The sequence below is a fragment of the Cynocephalus volans genome, chromosome 2 (genome assembly GCF_027409185.1).
Source record: "Cynocephalus volans isolate mCynVol1 chromosome 2, mCynVol1.pri, whole genome shotgun sequence".
In the NCBI taxonomy this organism is placed as follows: domain Eukaryota; kingdom Metazoa; phylum Chordata; class Mammalia; order Dermoptera; family Cynocephalidae; genus Cynocephalus; species Cynocephalus volans.
The window spans coordinates 35,390,144-35,407,598 of NC_084461.1; the positions used below are offsets into that span (position 1 = coordinate 35,390,144).

The window sequence follows — 17,455 nt, forward strand, 5'->3', positions numbered from 1 at the left end:
GCAATATATCATGAAATGTCCAAAGGAAGATGTTAACCCTGCCGGGGAAGTTAAGATTGACTCTTTGGAAAACTTGTTAGATAAAGAGAAGAGAGTAGATTGGGAAAGGATACAAATAGAGTAAGGAGAGTAGTTATAAAGCCCATGTAATCATGCAGGAAAGGAAACAAGGGCCTGAATAAAGGCAGGGCAACAGAAATAGAAAAAACAAATTTTACAAGTATTTCAGAGATAAAATCATTACCACCTGGTCACAGATTTGGTGTGTGGAAAAAGGACAAGGAATGAGGTTAGGATGTCTCCTGGGTGTCTGATTTGGCCCAATTAAAGTACTGCTCTTAACCCAGATGGGAAACATAGAAATATTTTTAGAATAATAAGATAATTAGTAAGTTTGAAATATATAGTTTGATGTATTTCACTACATGGTTAGGATGTTGAGTAAGCAGAGAAAAATTGGTCTGGAGCCCTCAAGCTAGAACACAAATTTGATAGTCATTTATTCAGTTAACAAACATTATCCAGCAATACAATGTGCTGGGGCTGTTCTAGGCACTGAGGATACAACGGTGAACAAAAAGTACTTATCTTCACAAAACTTACATTCTAGGGAGACAAATAATATATACTGTAATGTTAGTATGACAAGGGCTATGAAAGAAAAACCAGTATGAAAGAAGGGAAAGTGATGGAGATGGGGGCTACTCTAGATAGAATGATCAGAGAAGGCCCCACTGAAAAGGTGACATTTGAACAGTTAAATGAAGTGAGGGAGCCAGTCATACAACTATTGGAGGAAAAACAATCCAGACAGAATATAATAGAGGTACAAAGGCCCTGCAAAGAAAATATGATTAGAAATGAGCAGCAAGGAAGTCATTTCACTAAACATACCGAATAACGGGAAAAGAGTTAGGAAATGAGAATAGTTATAGAGGTAGCCAGGGACTAGATTATAATGGCAGTCATTGCATATAGTAGCGGTTTAAAATAAAATTATCTGTCTTTCATGCACGACATTCCAGGATTTAGTAGTACAGAGAATAACACAGGCACTCAATGAATTTTCAAAAAAAAATTTTTTCAAATTAATGAGTGAATAAATTAATGATTTAATGACTTCTCAAATTTGAGCCCAATTTATATTTGAGGATTTCCCAAACTCCAATTCATCCAATTCTGCCAAACAGCAATTTAAAGGACTACATTATAACTTTTAGCAATCTTCAGAAGCAGAATGTTTTAAATGTTTTGAACAGTGGCAACATCACTAAAGCAAGTGCATGCCCTTCCAAGGGGACTGCTTAGAAGGAAACAACATCTATTTAGAAGCATATAATTTCTGGAATGTCTGCTAAAACAACACATCACTTGATAAACCTTCACATCTGGTAATGTTGTTCATATCATTTTAGACCAAGGTCTGATCATGTTGGACAGTCAACAGTTTACCACACTACTTAACTCTATTGTAGGAAAAGTCATTTAAAACAGAAAAAAATTGATGTGCCATTGTATAAGAGCAATAAGTAATATAATCCTGATTAAAATAATATAATCCTGGTTAAAAATACAGATTTACTGCATTGTGTCGTTCTTAATCAATAGAATCAAATAAGCAGTCACTTAAAATTCACCACTAACAAGAAGTATTATTTTAGTAACTAATAATCCAAACTAAGTTTAAACCTGCTCAGTGAACTAAACAGCCTAGACTCAGAATCAGGAAGGATCTTTCAGGGTTATTAAATGTTCCCACCTTCAGGAAATTCCAAACTCATTGTTTTCCATACTTCCAAAGAGTGTATGCATAACATTTAAAACATTTTAAATATTTAAAATAAATACTAATATTTATTAATTAATCAGCATTTAGAAAATGCACTTCATCAGAAACTTCTTCACTTTTCAATAGAGTTCAATATTTTTGTTTCACTTTCACATTTACTCTATTGCTTTTGCATTTGAAATAAGTAAAATTTTATTTATGTCTATGCTAAACACGCGTTGTCAAGTTGTTGTCCAGTATATAATCAATTTCCTATGAAAGACTCAGTTCTAATTTCTTGGAGATAAGCACCAATAGATGGGCAGTGGAATCTTTTTCTATCACCAACTCTCACATCACCAACTCACAAGGAAAAAAAATTAAAACAGGATTAAACATAAAACACTATGAAATACAGCAAAAGAAAAATGTAAACCACCCGTATAGCATGTTCCATTATAGTAAAGAGTCACCAGAAGGGTAGAAATAGCAAAACAGAAACAGAAACCAAGGAGAGAAATTGAGAAAAACAAGGCAAGAAGAGAAACAATCACACAGAAATAGTTTATAAATATCAATGAGATCTTAAGCACTCAGTCTCATAAAGTTCTAATATGTGTATTAAATAATCAATCACATTACTTTATAACTTCCTTATGTGTGAAATCTGAAGCAGAATAAGACAGTTCTAATGGGTTTTTTGGGGGAGCTTTTAAATAAAAATCAGATAAGATAACGAAACGTATTCTCTTTCAAGGAGAAACATCTCTATTTTGTTCTCCAATAACTTTTCAACTTTGATGCACAATTACAATTACATGTTGTAAATCTAACATATTAACACATACTGGTATTTCCAAATAAGAGTAGTGTTGAACTAAGGACCAAATATTGTTTTATCATCTTCCCTTTTACTCTGCAGAAATAAACCAATTTTGGTATTCATTCCACCAACTAAATTACGTCAACACAACACTTTTACTGGATTGGAATTTCTAATTTTTCCAACTTTCTAACCTGTAGTTTCGAACGCTTTATGTTAATCTCGTTCTCTACTTTTCTTTAAACAGTCATTCAGAAAAAAAAAAAAATTCACCTATCTAGATGTGTTAACTAGCTAAAACCTATTAAATCAAAAGGTCAGGTTGAAGAGGCAAAAGAGAAACACAGAAAATGATTTAAAATTTTTAAATTAAGTTGGAATTATAGTAACTATTGCAAACGCTGCCCACCCCTATAAATCTACGCCTATCCAAAAGTAAAGAATCCATCCACATCATGATATACCTGACACACATAAGCAGACTTGGATTAAAATAACTTCAACTCTACATATAACATGGTTATAAAATATAACGTTGGGCATATGAAGCCAGATACAAAAGAGTATATACATACTGTATGAGTACACTATATAAAGTTCAAAAGCAGACTAAACTAATCTATGATGTTAGAAGTCAGGATAGTAGCTTCTTCGGCGTGGGAAGTAGTGCCTGGAAGGAAACACATTGGGAACTTCTAGGGAGTTGCAAAATTACGTTTCTTGATTTGGGTTCTGATTACCCATGTGTTCAGTTTGTCAAAATTCACAGAATTGTACATTTATGACAAACGTTTTTTGGATCTATGTTCTCTTTCAATAAAAAGTATTTTAAAATAATGTTTACTGTTTTCTCCACATATTTTTCAAGGAACTCAATAACTTACCTACCTCTACCCTTCAAATCCAATATTAATATTAAAATTCTGTATCTTTGTTCCTTTCAGTAAAATGTTTCATGCCTTTATTCATGCCCTATTTCCTCTTAATTTAACCACATTCTACCCACCAAAAGAATGCCCCGCTTTCTATGATTTTTTTTCCAGCTCACACAGATCTCCCTTCTCTCATTTCTCATGCTTTTACTGACCATACAAATAAGAAAACCTAATATCTATTTCTATCTATGTGCCAAAATTGTAATAAATATTTGACAAATATCTCATTCACTCCTCAAATAAGTATTATGTCCAATGGAGATGAGAATATATGCTCAGAAAAGGCAACTTGTCCAAAGTCATAATCTTCGAAGAGGCAGGGTCAGGATTCAAATACAGATCTGTCTGGGCCTTAATTACAATGCTAGACTATCTTCATATCATGCAGTTAAGGTATTATTTTGTCCATACTAGTCAAATTTTGTACCTTATTATCTATCTTCATATAATACTACTATTCATATTATATACATATATACCATCTTTATATCAAGTCACTTTGCCTACCTTGAACTATGCTATGAGGCAATTACCTATCTGGAAAACAAGCAGGATGCAAACATAAGCACTCCAAAAAATGACAATAAAAATTCAAAGTAGGTATCATCACCACATTTATTCACTACAGGTCATATATATTACTGACAGTAAGGCCCTTTAATTCTTTATAATCACAACCCATTTATTTTATATATAATATTAACATAAGTCCAGTTACACAGTTTCCATTCTACACCACAATAAAAGTAAAAAAATTAAGAATTAAAGGACTGCTAAATATAGGAACAGTAATAGCATGTAAAGCAACAGCTGAGAGCAATGAAGCAGCACATAAATCAAAACCACAGCCAGATACACAGAGTGATAATTGTCTTTCCACCACCCCCAACACAAAAATCGATGTTCATGACAACCCTAGCCAAAGAGAAAAAGTTAAAATATAGTTGGTATATTCTTCAAAAGAAAGAAGAGAAATATGTAGTAGTCACAGAAATAATTTTATCCTAAATGATTAAAATGTACATTTCAGGGCTCAGTTAATAATCTGTTTCCTGATGGCTCTAAATACTTTCCACTATATATAGTACTCATTTAATCCCAGTAGTATGAATTATCTTCTGTTGTACTTGATATTATTTTTGGAAAGACTGTAAAGGGTTAAGTATGTGGGTTTTAGAATTAAAAACAACGAAAGGGGTCTGAATCCCACCTAATACCTATATAACCTTGGGCTAGTTAGGCATCAACCCACTTTCCTCATCAGTTACATTTATACATATTTGCTAAGTACGCAGGAAGACTAAATTAGATAATTTATGTGATATTTTTAACATAGATTCCAACATATAACATAGTTCAAAATATGGTGGCTGCTGCTAATTTCTTGTAATCAAAGACCATTTCTTAAACATTTAGCAACTAGAACAATGCTGGACACATAACAGATACTCAACAAATACTTGGTGACTGACTTGTGTGACAAAAGGAAAAGGATAAGACTCTTTAATAATCCTGCAGTGTTGAACCTATTACACCTACTACTTTCTAATTGTAAATACTTATCAAATAAAAGAATGAAAAAATTGTTTAAAAGGAAAGAACTAGGACCGATTACTGATAGTTATTCTTTAATTTGTTTTTTGGCTAATCTGATATAAGAGTTTTATTAACAAACATAATTCTCAACAAAGGAACAAACTACTGTGAATAACCTACTCATCCATGGAGGGTTTGAGTGATGAAGAATGACAGCCATTTGATATTGTAATGAGGATTCCTGCTTTGAGTGGGAGAGCTAATAAAATTATTTCTAAGGTAGCTTCCAAATATGCCTAAAAATAAACAGATTTATACACACACACACACCTTCCCCAACCCATGCATATTCAAATATCCCAGGTGAACATTTAGTAGCAATATGTTTATTGGTTTTAAAGATAATGACACTTTTTTCTCTGGTACTTTTACAACATAGAAGTAATTATTGATGTATGTGAAAAACTAAAACTCAAAAATCAATCGCATATTTTTAAATAAAACAAAGTAACTGTAAGAAGAAATAATAACATAGTAAAAGGCAAGTGTCACAGTTTACTCAAATTTCTTTATCATCTCCTTCTTATTTACTTTTGAAGAACAACCAGCATCTTTTCAAATAACTTCCCCCATTTTGCTAGGTAAAACAATAAGTGAGCATTCCAAAAAATATTCAAAACAATGTTGAAACATGAACATACAACACTGAATTCTACCATGAGACATAAGACAATTTTAAAGTTCTTATCAAAGTGATTTAAACACTTTTATAGCTATTCTAATCTAAAATTGAACTTATTTAAAAGTTATAAAAATCTTATGCAAGAATTATTCTTATATGACATAAGAAACCTTATATAACACAAGAAGTTATCTAGCTGACCAGTTAGCTCAGTTAGTTACAGTGTAGTGCTGATAACACCAAGGTCCAGGGTTCAATCCCTGTACAGGTCAGCCACCAAAAAACTTAAAAAAGAAAGAATTAATCTGACTTCATTGTACCAAGTTCATTCGAAAATACAGTAGAAATTATAGACTACAGTAATAAAACCATAAGTCACTCTAAATAAACAAGGTGGGAAAAAACTCTTAGTATTTTATACTAATATCACATGTGACAGATATGTTAAAAACTTTTATCTACAACAAATGTGCTGAATAAAAAGTTCACAATATTCTATTTGCCACCTGGTTGTTCACACACACAGAAACAACCATATAGCTAAATGTTAGAGTTAACAGCTCACCTACCTCAAAGTATGTTTCCAACCACTGGCATCTCTCCTGCAATTCTAATTCCCCTCAGATTTTTTCTTTTTTCCTTTTTCCCCCCACCTTTGGGGTAGGGGTTGGTGGTGATAGGAGTGTGGTGAACTTTAGGTAGTACATAATAGAATTATGAGATAAAAAAACAGATGATTTAAAAGTTTCAGTACATGAAGGATGAACACTAAGCACGGAAATATTTAGCAATACTATTTTAAGATGTGATTCCTTTAAGTATGAAACTCCTGATAAAAATATGTATGTGCACACATCTAAAATAGTTAAATACATTTCTATATGGCAAGCTGTTTCTTTTAGTAACTAAAAAAATTACTTGGCAGTCTTCTTTGTTTACAGCTTCTCTGTCTCTTCACTCTTTATTCATTATATAAGTAACATGAAATTACACTGGATTCAGAGCAAGATTACTAAAATCCCTGCAAGTGGCAATTCAAGTCTTATTTCACTACTCTAATAAAAAGAGCAATAATTTCCTCAAACACTATTTATTCTCTATCCAGATCAGCAGAAGTGTGGGTAAGGTGTCTGGATTCGGCAGTAAAACAGTCTGCATTTTTCAGGATAATATTAATTTCAAATTATACAAATACTCACTATCAGGCCACACATTTAAAATTGTGAGGACAATAACAAAACAGTATCCATTCCATTTTACAGTCTCTAATTCCAGACTGCATACATCTAAAAATAAATTTGATAACAAATTTACAGAGCTCTGTGAATGTGCATACTACCCTCAATCAAAAGTATTAATGAAGAAAGGCCGGCGTTTTTGGTTAGAGCATGGTGCTATAACACCAAGGTCAATGGTTTGGATCTCGACTAGCCAGCCACCAAAAAAAAAAAAGTATTAATGAAGAGGAGAGACATATACACTACAAAACCAAGGAAGAAAAAAAATCATTTATGCTTGAGTTTGAGTTTGGAATGCAGGCATTTATATAATCAACTCACAGTCACAAGTACACAAACAATTATTTCACATACTTTATAAAGTTTATCCAAAATCTCTCAGTCCAGTGCAGCACTACCTTCAAAGGTCAAAAGAGCCCAAACTTGAAATATTATCAATCTTCAACAGTTAAGAGATTTATATAGATGAAAAAATTCACCACCAATTTTTTCTCAACATTTTCTTGAAATACTGAATAATATGCCAGGAATATGTTAGTTCACACAATTTAGTTATGGTTTTTAAAACCCTGGTCCAGAACTCTATCTGTTTAAATGCTACCCTTTAATGCAAAGTCTTACAGGTGTCACCTCTTTGTCACTTCTGTGAGGTCTTTCCTCTAGGTCATTCTTTAGCTATCTCCCATTTTTTTTTTCCTGAATTCTTCTAGGTTTTGAGTTCTTTGTAAAGATAATTGACAGATACTTCAAATACTACTACCCTACACTGTGCACTGATACAGCTACATCCCACCTATAATATAAACTCTTTTTAGAAAGATTTATGCCTCCCCCAATCACAATAACGCTTACCAACATGACTATATAATGTATTCATCAAAAATATACTGGTTGACATTAGCAAAACTACTACAAATCCAAATTCTTCAACATACTGGGATTAAAAAAATGGAAAAGTAATTGTAGGAGCCAGTCTTTAAAATCCAAGTAATTAAGGTTAAGAAAAAGTATTTTCTATATTTATTAAATTCAATTGACTCCTTAAAAAAGGATATGTTTAAAGTATTGGCAAATCCTCAATTTTATTATATTTTATATGAACTCCCCCATTACTAGCTATATTATTCAGTTTATGCAACCTGTCTGGCTGAAAGACTGTAAGAATATGAAGAATGTTTGCAAGTTTAGGTTCTTTCGACCTTATTACTTTGGGTAAATGAATGTTTTATTTAGCTAGTTTTACAAAATTATTTTCAATTTACTTTGGCATCTGTATAATTTTATAATTATAATTCGTTGTAGAAATATAATTTTTAAGGAGCTATTCAGCTTTATCCTGGCCACACTAACAAAAAGCAGATACTATAAAACAATGGATGATCTGAAATGTATTAACAGTCAACTCCCCATTATTCGTATGTGAAGTACCTAATAAATATTCTAACCTGTTTACTTTCTTCCACTACTCTAACAGTATTTGCTTAGGAAATAAAAATTGATGCTAATAATTCAAATAAAATGTCAAAGAAACGATACATCAACCTACTGTAGGGGAAAAAAGAAGATAAAATCTTTCCAAACCACATATAAATAAGAAGAAATACTTAGATTACATATTTAGCACTCTTCTACCATTACCCATCTTTTTGAGTGCAGTTAACTGACAGTGGAGTGTACCTGATGATAGTCAGAGGTACAGATACATAGGCATGCAAACCATTCACTCACCCCACTGTGCTTTTCACAGCCCTATTTTCCTGTTTTTCTCAGGTAGCCTGAGACCTGAAAGGAGGAGGAGGCAGCAAGTCACTGCAGATAGATCACTTAAAGGAAATTGAAAGTTGACTGTAATTTACATTTAAAGTGCTATGAAATACCACCACTTCTACATGTATTCATTATTGTTTATGGGAATGCTTCTCTTGGTGATTTAACAAGACTGTAAATGCTTTCTAACCTTTCAATATCCCAGGAAAGTGGTGATACCTGAGAATCACAAAGAGGGTGAAAGTGCTACAAGTGTAAAAGTAATACTTATATGAGAGGTTAGGAAACTGAAATCACAAAGATGGAAGGTGAGTGCTACAAATGTAAAGTATTATGCATTTTAGAAGTGAGGAACCTGAAGCACAGAGAGGGTAAATAGCATGCCAAGATCATCCCCAGATTTAGGAGGAGGAGAACTGAGTTCCCCAAACCCCAACTTCATCGCTACAGTCTCACAGCCCCTTCAACTCAAAACTCTCCTCTTGGCTTCAGAGATCATAATATTCCTAATTTCCCTCTCTTCTGTTAGCCCCTTTCTTCTTATTGATTCCTACCCTATGACATACACCCTTGTCATCTTATCCTTGAACATTCCAATCCTTAGCTCTTTCTCCATTTACAGTACATTCTTTCTCTTCTCAACACCCTAGACAGACCACAAGTTCAGAATACTACTACTAAACCTCCATTCCAGTATCTGCTGCTACTTCTTACATTCTCTGGCAGAGTCAATTACTTGAAATTCAAAGTGCAAAGATGAACTCATTATCATCCCTCCCAAAAGGACTTCGCCATTTTACAGCACAACATTAATTCATTGTTTGTCAGGACTGCAAATTTAAAGTGCTTTTTCACTTTTATCCTCCTTAATACTATACTATTCCTTTTCTCATCTCTCTGCACTCTTCCATTCAATATAAATTCTTCAGTAAGTATTATACTGGTATGATAGATGTGCAGGGGTGGGGGCCGTGGGGGCAGATATTAAAAATGAGTAAAAGAGGATTCCTGCCTTCAAGAAGCTTAAAATCTAGTGAAGGGTAAAGAAGTAGACAAAGAACTAAAATGAGACAATGTTAAGTGTGATTTAGAAAGAAATAAAGATGTAGAAAATAGAAGAGGAAGCAATAAATTCCCACTGGGATGATAGGAAAGGATTCCCAGAAGTGGCATGTGACCTCAACCATAAAGAATTAGGATATCTATAGATATAAAGTGCTAGAAATGCAATTCCAGGCAGAGGAAACACCTATGCAAAGTCAAGTAAATATGTAACTGCATGCCATGTTCAAGGAACAGCAAACAGCCTTACTTGACTAAAGCAATTATTCTCAACTAGGAGCATAAGAGTCTCCAAGAGAAGAGAACAAGAATGGGGGTTGGTACTTTAGATTAACAGACTCTCCCCAATCTCCTTGAGAAACACTCTGCAATGAAGGATGGAAGTGTGTTACACAGATGAACTATGCAGAAAGGCAGATACACTGAGACTTGTAAGGTTAAGGTAGTACACAGGAAAATAAATAGGAATAAATCATAAAAGGCCTTGAATGCCAAAGTAAGAAATTTGGACTTTATTCTGTGAGCAAACATGGGCCTGTAAAGTATGAGTGTGTATGTGCTTCATGGTTTTTTACTTAAGGGAATAACAAGATCAGATCTAGATTTCATGGAAATAACCCTGGCAGCCATGCAGCAGAGGGAGTAGAAAAGGTTAGACCAGAAGCAAGACTTTACTGTCATGCAAATGAGATAATGAAGATGTGAACTAGACCAATGAAAATAGGAATAGAAGGAGAGATTGAATTCGATATAGTTTGGAGGCAAACTGGAGGAATTTAGCAACAAAATGAAGAGGATAAGCAGTTGGTCTCTAGCTTAAATAACAGAGCACAGCAGTAGGACCTAGAAAATGAAAAGTGGGTACAATTTGGGGTGCAAAGTTTTACACATCATGACTTTGATGATTATCAAACACATACCATACCAGTCACTCACTAGTCCTGTGACCCTGGGTCAATTATACCTTTCTGAGTTTTGGTCCTTTAAAATCTCAAAGCCTGTATTCTCAACTGGAAAATAGGGACAAGATGATTACCTCAAACATCTGCTGAAGATTAAGTGAGACAATATATATTTTAGTGCCTGGCATAAAACTACTAATACAGTAATAGTACTAATAGTAGAATGTGAAACTTAAAAATGCCGATGAGTTTTGCAAGACGTTTACTAGCATCCCTCAAAAAAGTATTCTTAGTACAGAAGGAGAGTTGTGCTATCAAGACTATAGTGGTTAGGAAATAAAGTTGTGGAGTGAGGATAAACTATTCTGTCTGTAGAGCCTAAAGAAAAACCGTTTTGTAATCTTTGTCTTTATCGCTCCATATCTCCCACCCTCAACTCATGCCTAGCATAGTACTGGCTCCATATGAAGGATATAACAAATGCTTGCTGAACATGAGAAAACTGAGCCTATAGGAAGGAAGAAATAAAGAAGATATCTTAGTTTTACAAAGAATCTTAGAGGGAACAGTATTAGAAGCATAAAATTCCTTTTCAAGTTACCCTTGAAGGAATAGAGATGCTTTCTTTACTTTGTGACTCAGGGGAACAGACTAAGTATGGGGAGATTAGGGAATTCACACCAGACAGTCTCTACTTTCTTAATTAAGAAATAAGAGCTCTCTGTACAGAGTAGGGTGATTACAAAGCCAGTTCGAAATCTGAAGAAAGCAAATTAGTTGATTCCTCCATTCTAATATATATTCAACTTCATTTCTGTAGCCAACACCTGATCGTCCTCCATCATCTGTCAGATTATATCAGTAGCCTCCTAGGCAGCTCTTTTACCTACTGACTTTCCCTTTTCCAAGGTGTGATATATTCCCTAGAGTGCCCATATTTCTTTCCACTATGTCTACCACCATTCTTATTAGAAGTCAATCTGTGAGCCCTAGAGTCCTGTGAAACTTCTTTGACCCTCTACCCACTAGATAATCATTCTCTCCTCTGGCTACTTTTGGGCTACTTCTGTTCCTTGTACAGGTTGATTACTTAATTTACTGTTCCATACTGAAATCACTTCTTTATGTCTGTTCTAATAAATTCCTTAAAAGGTGATAACACCTTCCTCATTTTTATTCCTCCAGCGCTTAATTCAGTATCTGATATATAACAGGCATTCAGTCAATGTTTGTTTTGTTTAACTGAAGTGAGCAACTAATGAGTAACCTAACTAGAAGAAATGAGAAAACAAAAAGTTAGTGTTCAAATCTACATCATTTCCAATAAAATTCCTACTTTCTAGGTATTAAACAGTAACCAAGACAGTAAACTTTTTATTCTTACTAATGGGAAAGAAAAGGGGTTAGATAATGAAAACTTACAAAACTCAATAGTACGTTTAAATAAATTATATTCTAATAATGTAGTTGAATACAGGTGTGTCCATGTTCTGGGAATTCACTTTGAACACAATAATTAAATTATACTAGGGGGGACTTACCCAGGAAGAACACTGTGTCTTTTCAAGTTGTTCAGTACCAGGAAGAGATGCACTACTGGACTGATTAAATTTAAAAAAAAAAAAAAAAAAAGGTCTCTCCTTGCAGTGCAAGTGGCTAATGGAAGCATCTGGGTTTCAAAATACATTTTGGTATGCAATAATGTAGAGTATTTAATGACATCAATAGCAAGTACCAGGGACTTTCACAAATTACATAGAGCAGTTGTCTGAACAAAACTGAAAGCAACAATTACCAATAAATTAACCGTAAAATCGACTACAATGAAGTTCCTAAACTAGGTCAAAATTAATCCTACAATTTTTAATTGAGGCACTCTATGTATGAACCACAGCACTAACGTCAGTACCCAAACCAAAGAACCTTAGAACCATCGTAGCCAAGTCATTATCACTAAGAAATTTTCTGGAGTCAGAGAGAAAAATTCTAAGGTTCTATAAAATAAAATACTACATTTTATCTTAAGTGCGTAAAACAGATTGTGCTTCAATTTATTGGTACTTCACAGATTACTTTTTTTACAGTTGTTATATTCAAGAATGCTCCTTCAGATAGACTATACCCAATTCACACAACAGTTTGTCACAAAAAAATAAAGGTTGAATACCATAATTCCTTATTAACAAGTTTATAATATTCAAAACTCATTTGAAATATTTTAATGTGACTTAAAGAATTCTGATTTCACAATATAGGAAGGAGACTAATGTTAAATATCATTCACAAAGTATCCCATCCCTTGCTGAGTACTTTAATAATGCATTTACTTCTCACATTCTTAATAACACTTTGAAGTTATCTCTTCTTTTAAGATGAAATCAGGGGTTTAGCAAGGTCAAGTAACTTGCCACAAATCACCCAACTATTAAGTATCACAGCTGAGATTACAACCCAGGATTATCTGACTTTATAGTCAGCTCTCTCTTCACTACATGTTGACAGTTCCCTTAGGGATTACAATGACCACAACTTCTATTTTATAATGAATTTTGTTAGATATCTACACAATGAACTTCTCAAAGATAACATAAAAACAATTAGAATGAGAACAAACACTGCCTTAGCATTAAACAAAAAATTTCTGGTTGCCCAAACTTTTATCTTTTTACATGCTGTAATCCAATCCACAAACAGCTGCCCTTCAGCTGCAACCTGGACTGCCTCACAGTTCTCAAATTATTATTAAAGTTCAATTCCTCTTAAACTTTCATGTTAACTCCACAAGCCTTCTCTGAACAATGAACTGTCTGTCAGAATAACAATTTCTTTAAACAACAGCGTCACTATAGAATGACTAACTCAGATTACTTTTTTTATTCTAAACTTACTTATCATTTAGTAATACAGTTCTCAAATAACCTCTCACTCTTAGTTGCACATTGCTTTTGCAATCAGTTTCAATTGGCTGTATATATTTTATTCCAACCTTAAGTACATTTTGCCAGGGTAAGCAAAAATAGCATTTTCTGCACTTTTTATATTGTCCTGGAAACACCTTGCGACATAATTAGGTGTTTACTAAATTCTCAGGAATACAGCATTTTAAACAGTAAACATAGTAAAACTGGAGTAAACCAAAGGTATCTGATCAAATTTGTACATAGCTTTTCTGCAAGCCAAAATGTTGACACCAGAGAAACCACTACATACAGGAGTTCAACAAACTCAAGTTTAAGTAAAACTGTAATTTATTTCCAGTACCACATCCAAGCAGATTTTTAAATGCACAAATTAGACTCAAGTTTATCTAATAAATGCTCTTTTCACCTCCATCCAAAACACACATGCTTATATGTAAATTAAGTCACTAATAAACCATACTTGTTACAGACCTGAAATGGTGAATTTCAGGTCTATAGGAATTATCATTATTTTGTTAAAAAGTTTACTAGAAAACCTATTTTACATAATTTTTCATAGAGTGTTATATATAGTCAAGTTTCTAAATTGCTGCACAAAAATCAAAAGCTTTGCATCTTTCTTCACTAATTCCCAAAACCTATCTGCTGAAAAATGTTTCAAATTAGTGCATTGGTGCTCTAATTAGTTGCCTGCCATTTCCAGTACTTAAGCCCTACTATATTGTATTTCAGAAATGTTTCTGCTTGTAAAAGGATCTACTTCACTCAAAACTAAGTCCCTGAACTTTCAGAATAAAATATTAAATTACAAAAATGTACTCTTGCAGCTAAATGAAAACTAGCCTTTCAGTTTATAAAACAGTAATCTTACATTATGATATACAAAATAAAACAAATTACAGAATGCACTACGCTTTCAATACACAGATGAGCCGCTGTCAACAATGAGCCCGGTCTAACAAATTCCGCAGATGACAGTCATTACGTCAAAGCCAACATAGGGTAAAAATAAATCTCACACAGTATGTTTACAACGACCTTTTAAAAACTTCCTAAGGCGTTTATAGATCTCAAAAAGAAACTGATTCTACAGCTGAACCAGGTTTACAATCCTAGCTACAGCTAGTATGAAATATGACTTCGTCGGAATCAGTAGACCAAATTCTGTTTACCGTGGAAGGGAAAAGAATCTCGTCCCTAACTACTAAATCTTCAGAGAGCGAGACATTGACGAATGAACTCTAGTAAGGTGACTGATAGAAGAAATACTGGCTAGTAGCCGGCTTAGGTCCTTAAAAATATACCCCGGGTTTACCCTGTTAACCCATCTCCACTGCAGAAGGTAAACAATGAACCTGCAGGGCGAGGGGCGGTCTTTTGCCAACTACAGTCCCAGCGACCCGGGAAAGGAAAATACAGCGTAAACCAGACACTTCTCAGTAAAGACCGGGTCTAGGCTTCACTACCGAGTCATCAATCCTGCGGGACCCACAGGACGGTGGGAAAACGAGAAAAGCAGTCACGCAGTCAGCAAGAACCGACCAGGTCCGGCTGCTGCTCCGGGGGACGGGGAGGGCAGGATGTGGTCGCTCTTCCCTCAAACATCCTCCTTCAACCTAAATAACAGCCTGTCCCTCCGGCCGCCCCCGGGATTCGGCTGCCAGAGCTCGGGGATAAGTGTGAAACGCTCCCCCGGGGGTCCAGAGAACCTAGAGGGTCGCCGGCTCGGCCGAGCTCCGCTGGTGCTCCTCCGCACCCGCAGCTGCCCGAGGCCCCGAGCAGGGTTCCGACGAAGGAAGCGGGCACAGGGAAGGGGGATGGGTCCGGCGAGGCGGCCCCGGGCTCGGCTCCCGCGGGCCGGCAGGCGGGGCTCGGGCTCTGCCCCCCGCACCTCCGCCGGTGCCGTGAGGGGCCCGCCCCTGCCTCCGGCCCCCGGCCCCGGGCCCGGCTCCTCCCCAGCAGCGCGCCCTCGCCAGCGCCCGCGGCGCCCCTCGTTACCTCGGGTCAGATCCAGCGGGACGTTCTCCTCGCCGCTGTCATTCCGCCCTGCGCGAAACAGACACAGTCCCAATTAGGATTCGCTCGCAGGCCAGCGGCCGGCGGCTGCCCTGGCTCCGGCCAGCGCCCTGGCTCGCTCCCCCCACTCAAGGCCAGGGGAAGGCAAGTGCCAGCGCTGACGGGCGCCGGGCAGTGGGGAGTGAGGGCTTCAGCGAGCTTACCTCGTATTCGGAGGTTTTTCAGAGAGCGGCCGCGGCCGATCGCCGCCATATTGACGGGTTTCAGTCACAACACCGGAAACCTCGCCCAATCGCGCGAGAACCCCTTCCCCTCCCCGCGCGCCGCGCCCGCCCCGCGCGGCAGCTCCTCCGCCCCTCGGTGGTGGCGGGTGGTGCCAGCTCGACCCCGGCACGGAGTGAGATCCGCGCAGACCCGAGGGCCGCAGGGACCTTATGGCGCCCACCCATCCCGGACCAGGAGCGCGGGGACACGTGCCGGGCCGCCCGAGTGCACGTCTTCCGGGAGGGGGCATTTCCCACGAGGGGATCCCATTGATGCGAGTTTGCAGCGTGAAGGATGCTTCCCGTCCAGCCGCCGCGGAAACTGGAGTCCAAAGGGCTGCGGACAGAGCGGAGGAGGCCGGCATGCGACTGGCTGGCCACCTGCTGGAACCGTCCCGCCAGATTCTCCTGTTGGTTTTCAAGCCCTGCGTCCTTATTCATCAAGTAAAACGATTTTTATAAAAAACAAAGCAAAATAAAACAAACAAACAAAACCCGCTGCGCAGTCTGAGTCTCACTTAAATCTCTACCTAGAATCGTTTTGCTCCAACCAAGTTAACACGAAACAAAGTTTGTTTTCCTCTCTCGCCCTGACCACCGCGCGAGCAGCCTTGCACTTGATCTTCAAAGCCACCCTCAGCCAGGAGGGCTTCTCCGAGTGGAAGTGCTTAGGTGGAGGTTTTGTTTTTGACTGTCTGGCGTAGGACGCAGGAAGGGGGCGAAGAAGCCGTGACTGCAGGGCGGTCGCCGGGGCGGTGGGATCGGTCTCGGGCGCGCGCCACCGCGGGGAGGCCGGGGACAGGGGTTCCTCGCTTTCTGGAATCAAGGAGGGGGTGCTGATGGCCGTGTCCGGGTTTTCTGTTTGTGTAGCTCCTAGGAGAGTGGCTAATGTAGATGTTGTGGGCTAATACTTTTTATGCAGAAACCTAACAATTATTAACTGTAGGGGTTTAATTCCAAAAGCGGTTTAGTTTATTACTATATATATCCCTAACCCTTGACCCAACAACTTAATCTTAAACTAGATTTACTTTAAAGAGAGGGTGAGCATTTTGTCACCTCTTGTTCCTCAATTCCTCTTTCTGTTCCGTGAGACTGAAAGTTAATTGAAAGTGGAGCTTTTGCCTTAACCACTTCTCTTTTTCTCAGCTCCCAGTTAATGCAATGTTCAGCCCAAATAAGTGTTCAATAAATATCTGCTTGATGAATAAATGCCCTGAATTTCTTCTTTGTTCCAATACTCTGCTTGCTTTAAAAAAAAAAAAAAAAAGTAATATTGGAGATAATTTTTGCAGTTGTTAATAATAGTGAACAACTGGAAACACTTAAATGACCAAAGGTGGGGATTATGTAAATTCTCAGCCATTTAAAATGATGATGTAGATCTAGTATATCAATAAGAAATAATGTTCATGATATTAAATAAAGTAAGAGATTCCAAATGTCCTGTTTTTATGAACGGTTAAAATACATGTAAAATTAAAAGAATACATTATAAAATATTTTATTTACACACGCACATAAGAAAAAGCCTGAGAAGAC

The 17,455-nt window shown here is 36.7% G+C and overlaps 2 protein-coding genes across 5 annotated transcripts in view; both read right to left on the bottom strand.

The window, feature by feature from the left end:
- RICTOR (RPTOR independent companion of MTOR complex 2) overlaps nucleotides 1-16,200 on the bottom strand; it is a 131,017-nt gene extending 114,817 nt beyond the window's left edge. For all 4 annotated transcript variants that reach the window (XM_063084527.1, XM_063084519.1, XM_063084513.1 and 1 more), the window contains exons 1-2: nucleotides 15,854-16,200; nucleotides 15,633-15,680 (exon numbers count right to left, since the gene is read on the bottom strand). In XM_063084527.1, the coding sequence (XP_062940597.1) occupies nucleotides 15,633-15,680; nucleotides 15,854-15,902 (97 nt within the window). In that variant the 5' untranslated portion in view covers nucleotides 15,903-16,200. The remainder of the gene's footprint in view (nucleotides 1-15,632; nucleotides 15,681-15,853) is intronic.
- A 239-nt stretch (nucleotides 16,201-16,439) lies between these two features.
- FYB1 (FYN binding protein 1) overlaps nucleotides 16,440-17,455 on the bottom strand; it is a 121,737-nt gene continuing 120,721 nt past the window's right edge. Inside the window, exon 19 of the mRNA XM_063087549.1 lies at nucleotides 16,440-16,817. Within this exon, the coding sequence (XP_062943619.1) occupies nucleotides 16,440-16,817 (378 nt within the window). The remainder of the gene's footprint in view (nucleotides 16,818-17,455) is intronic.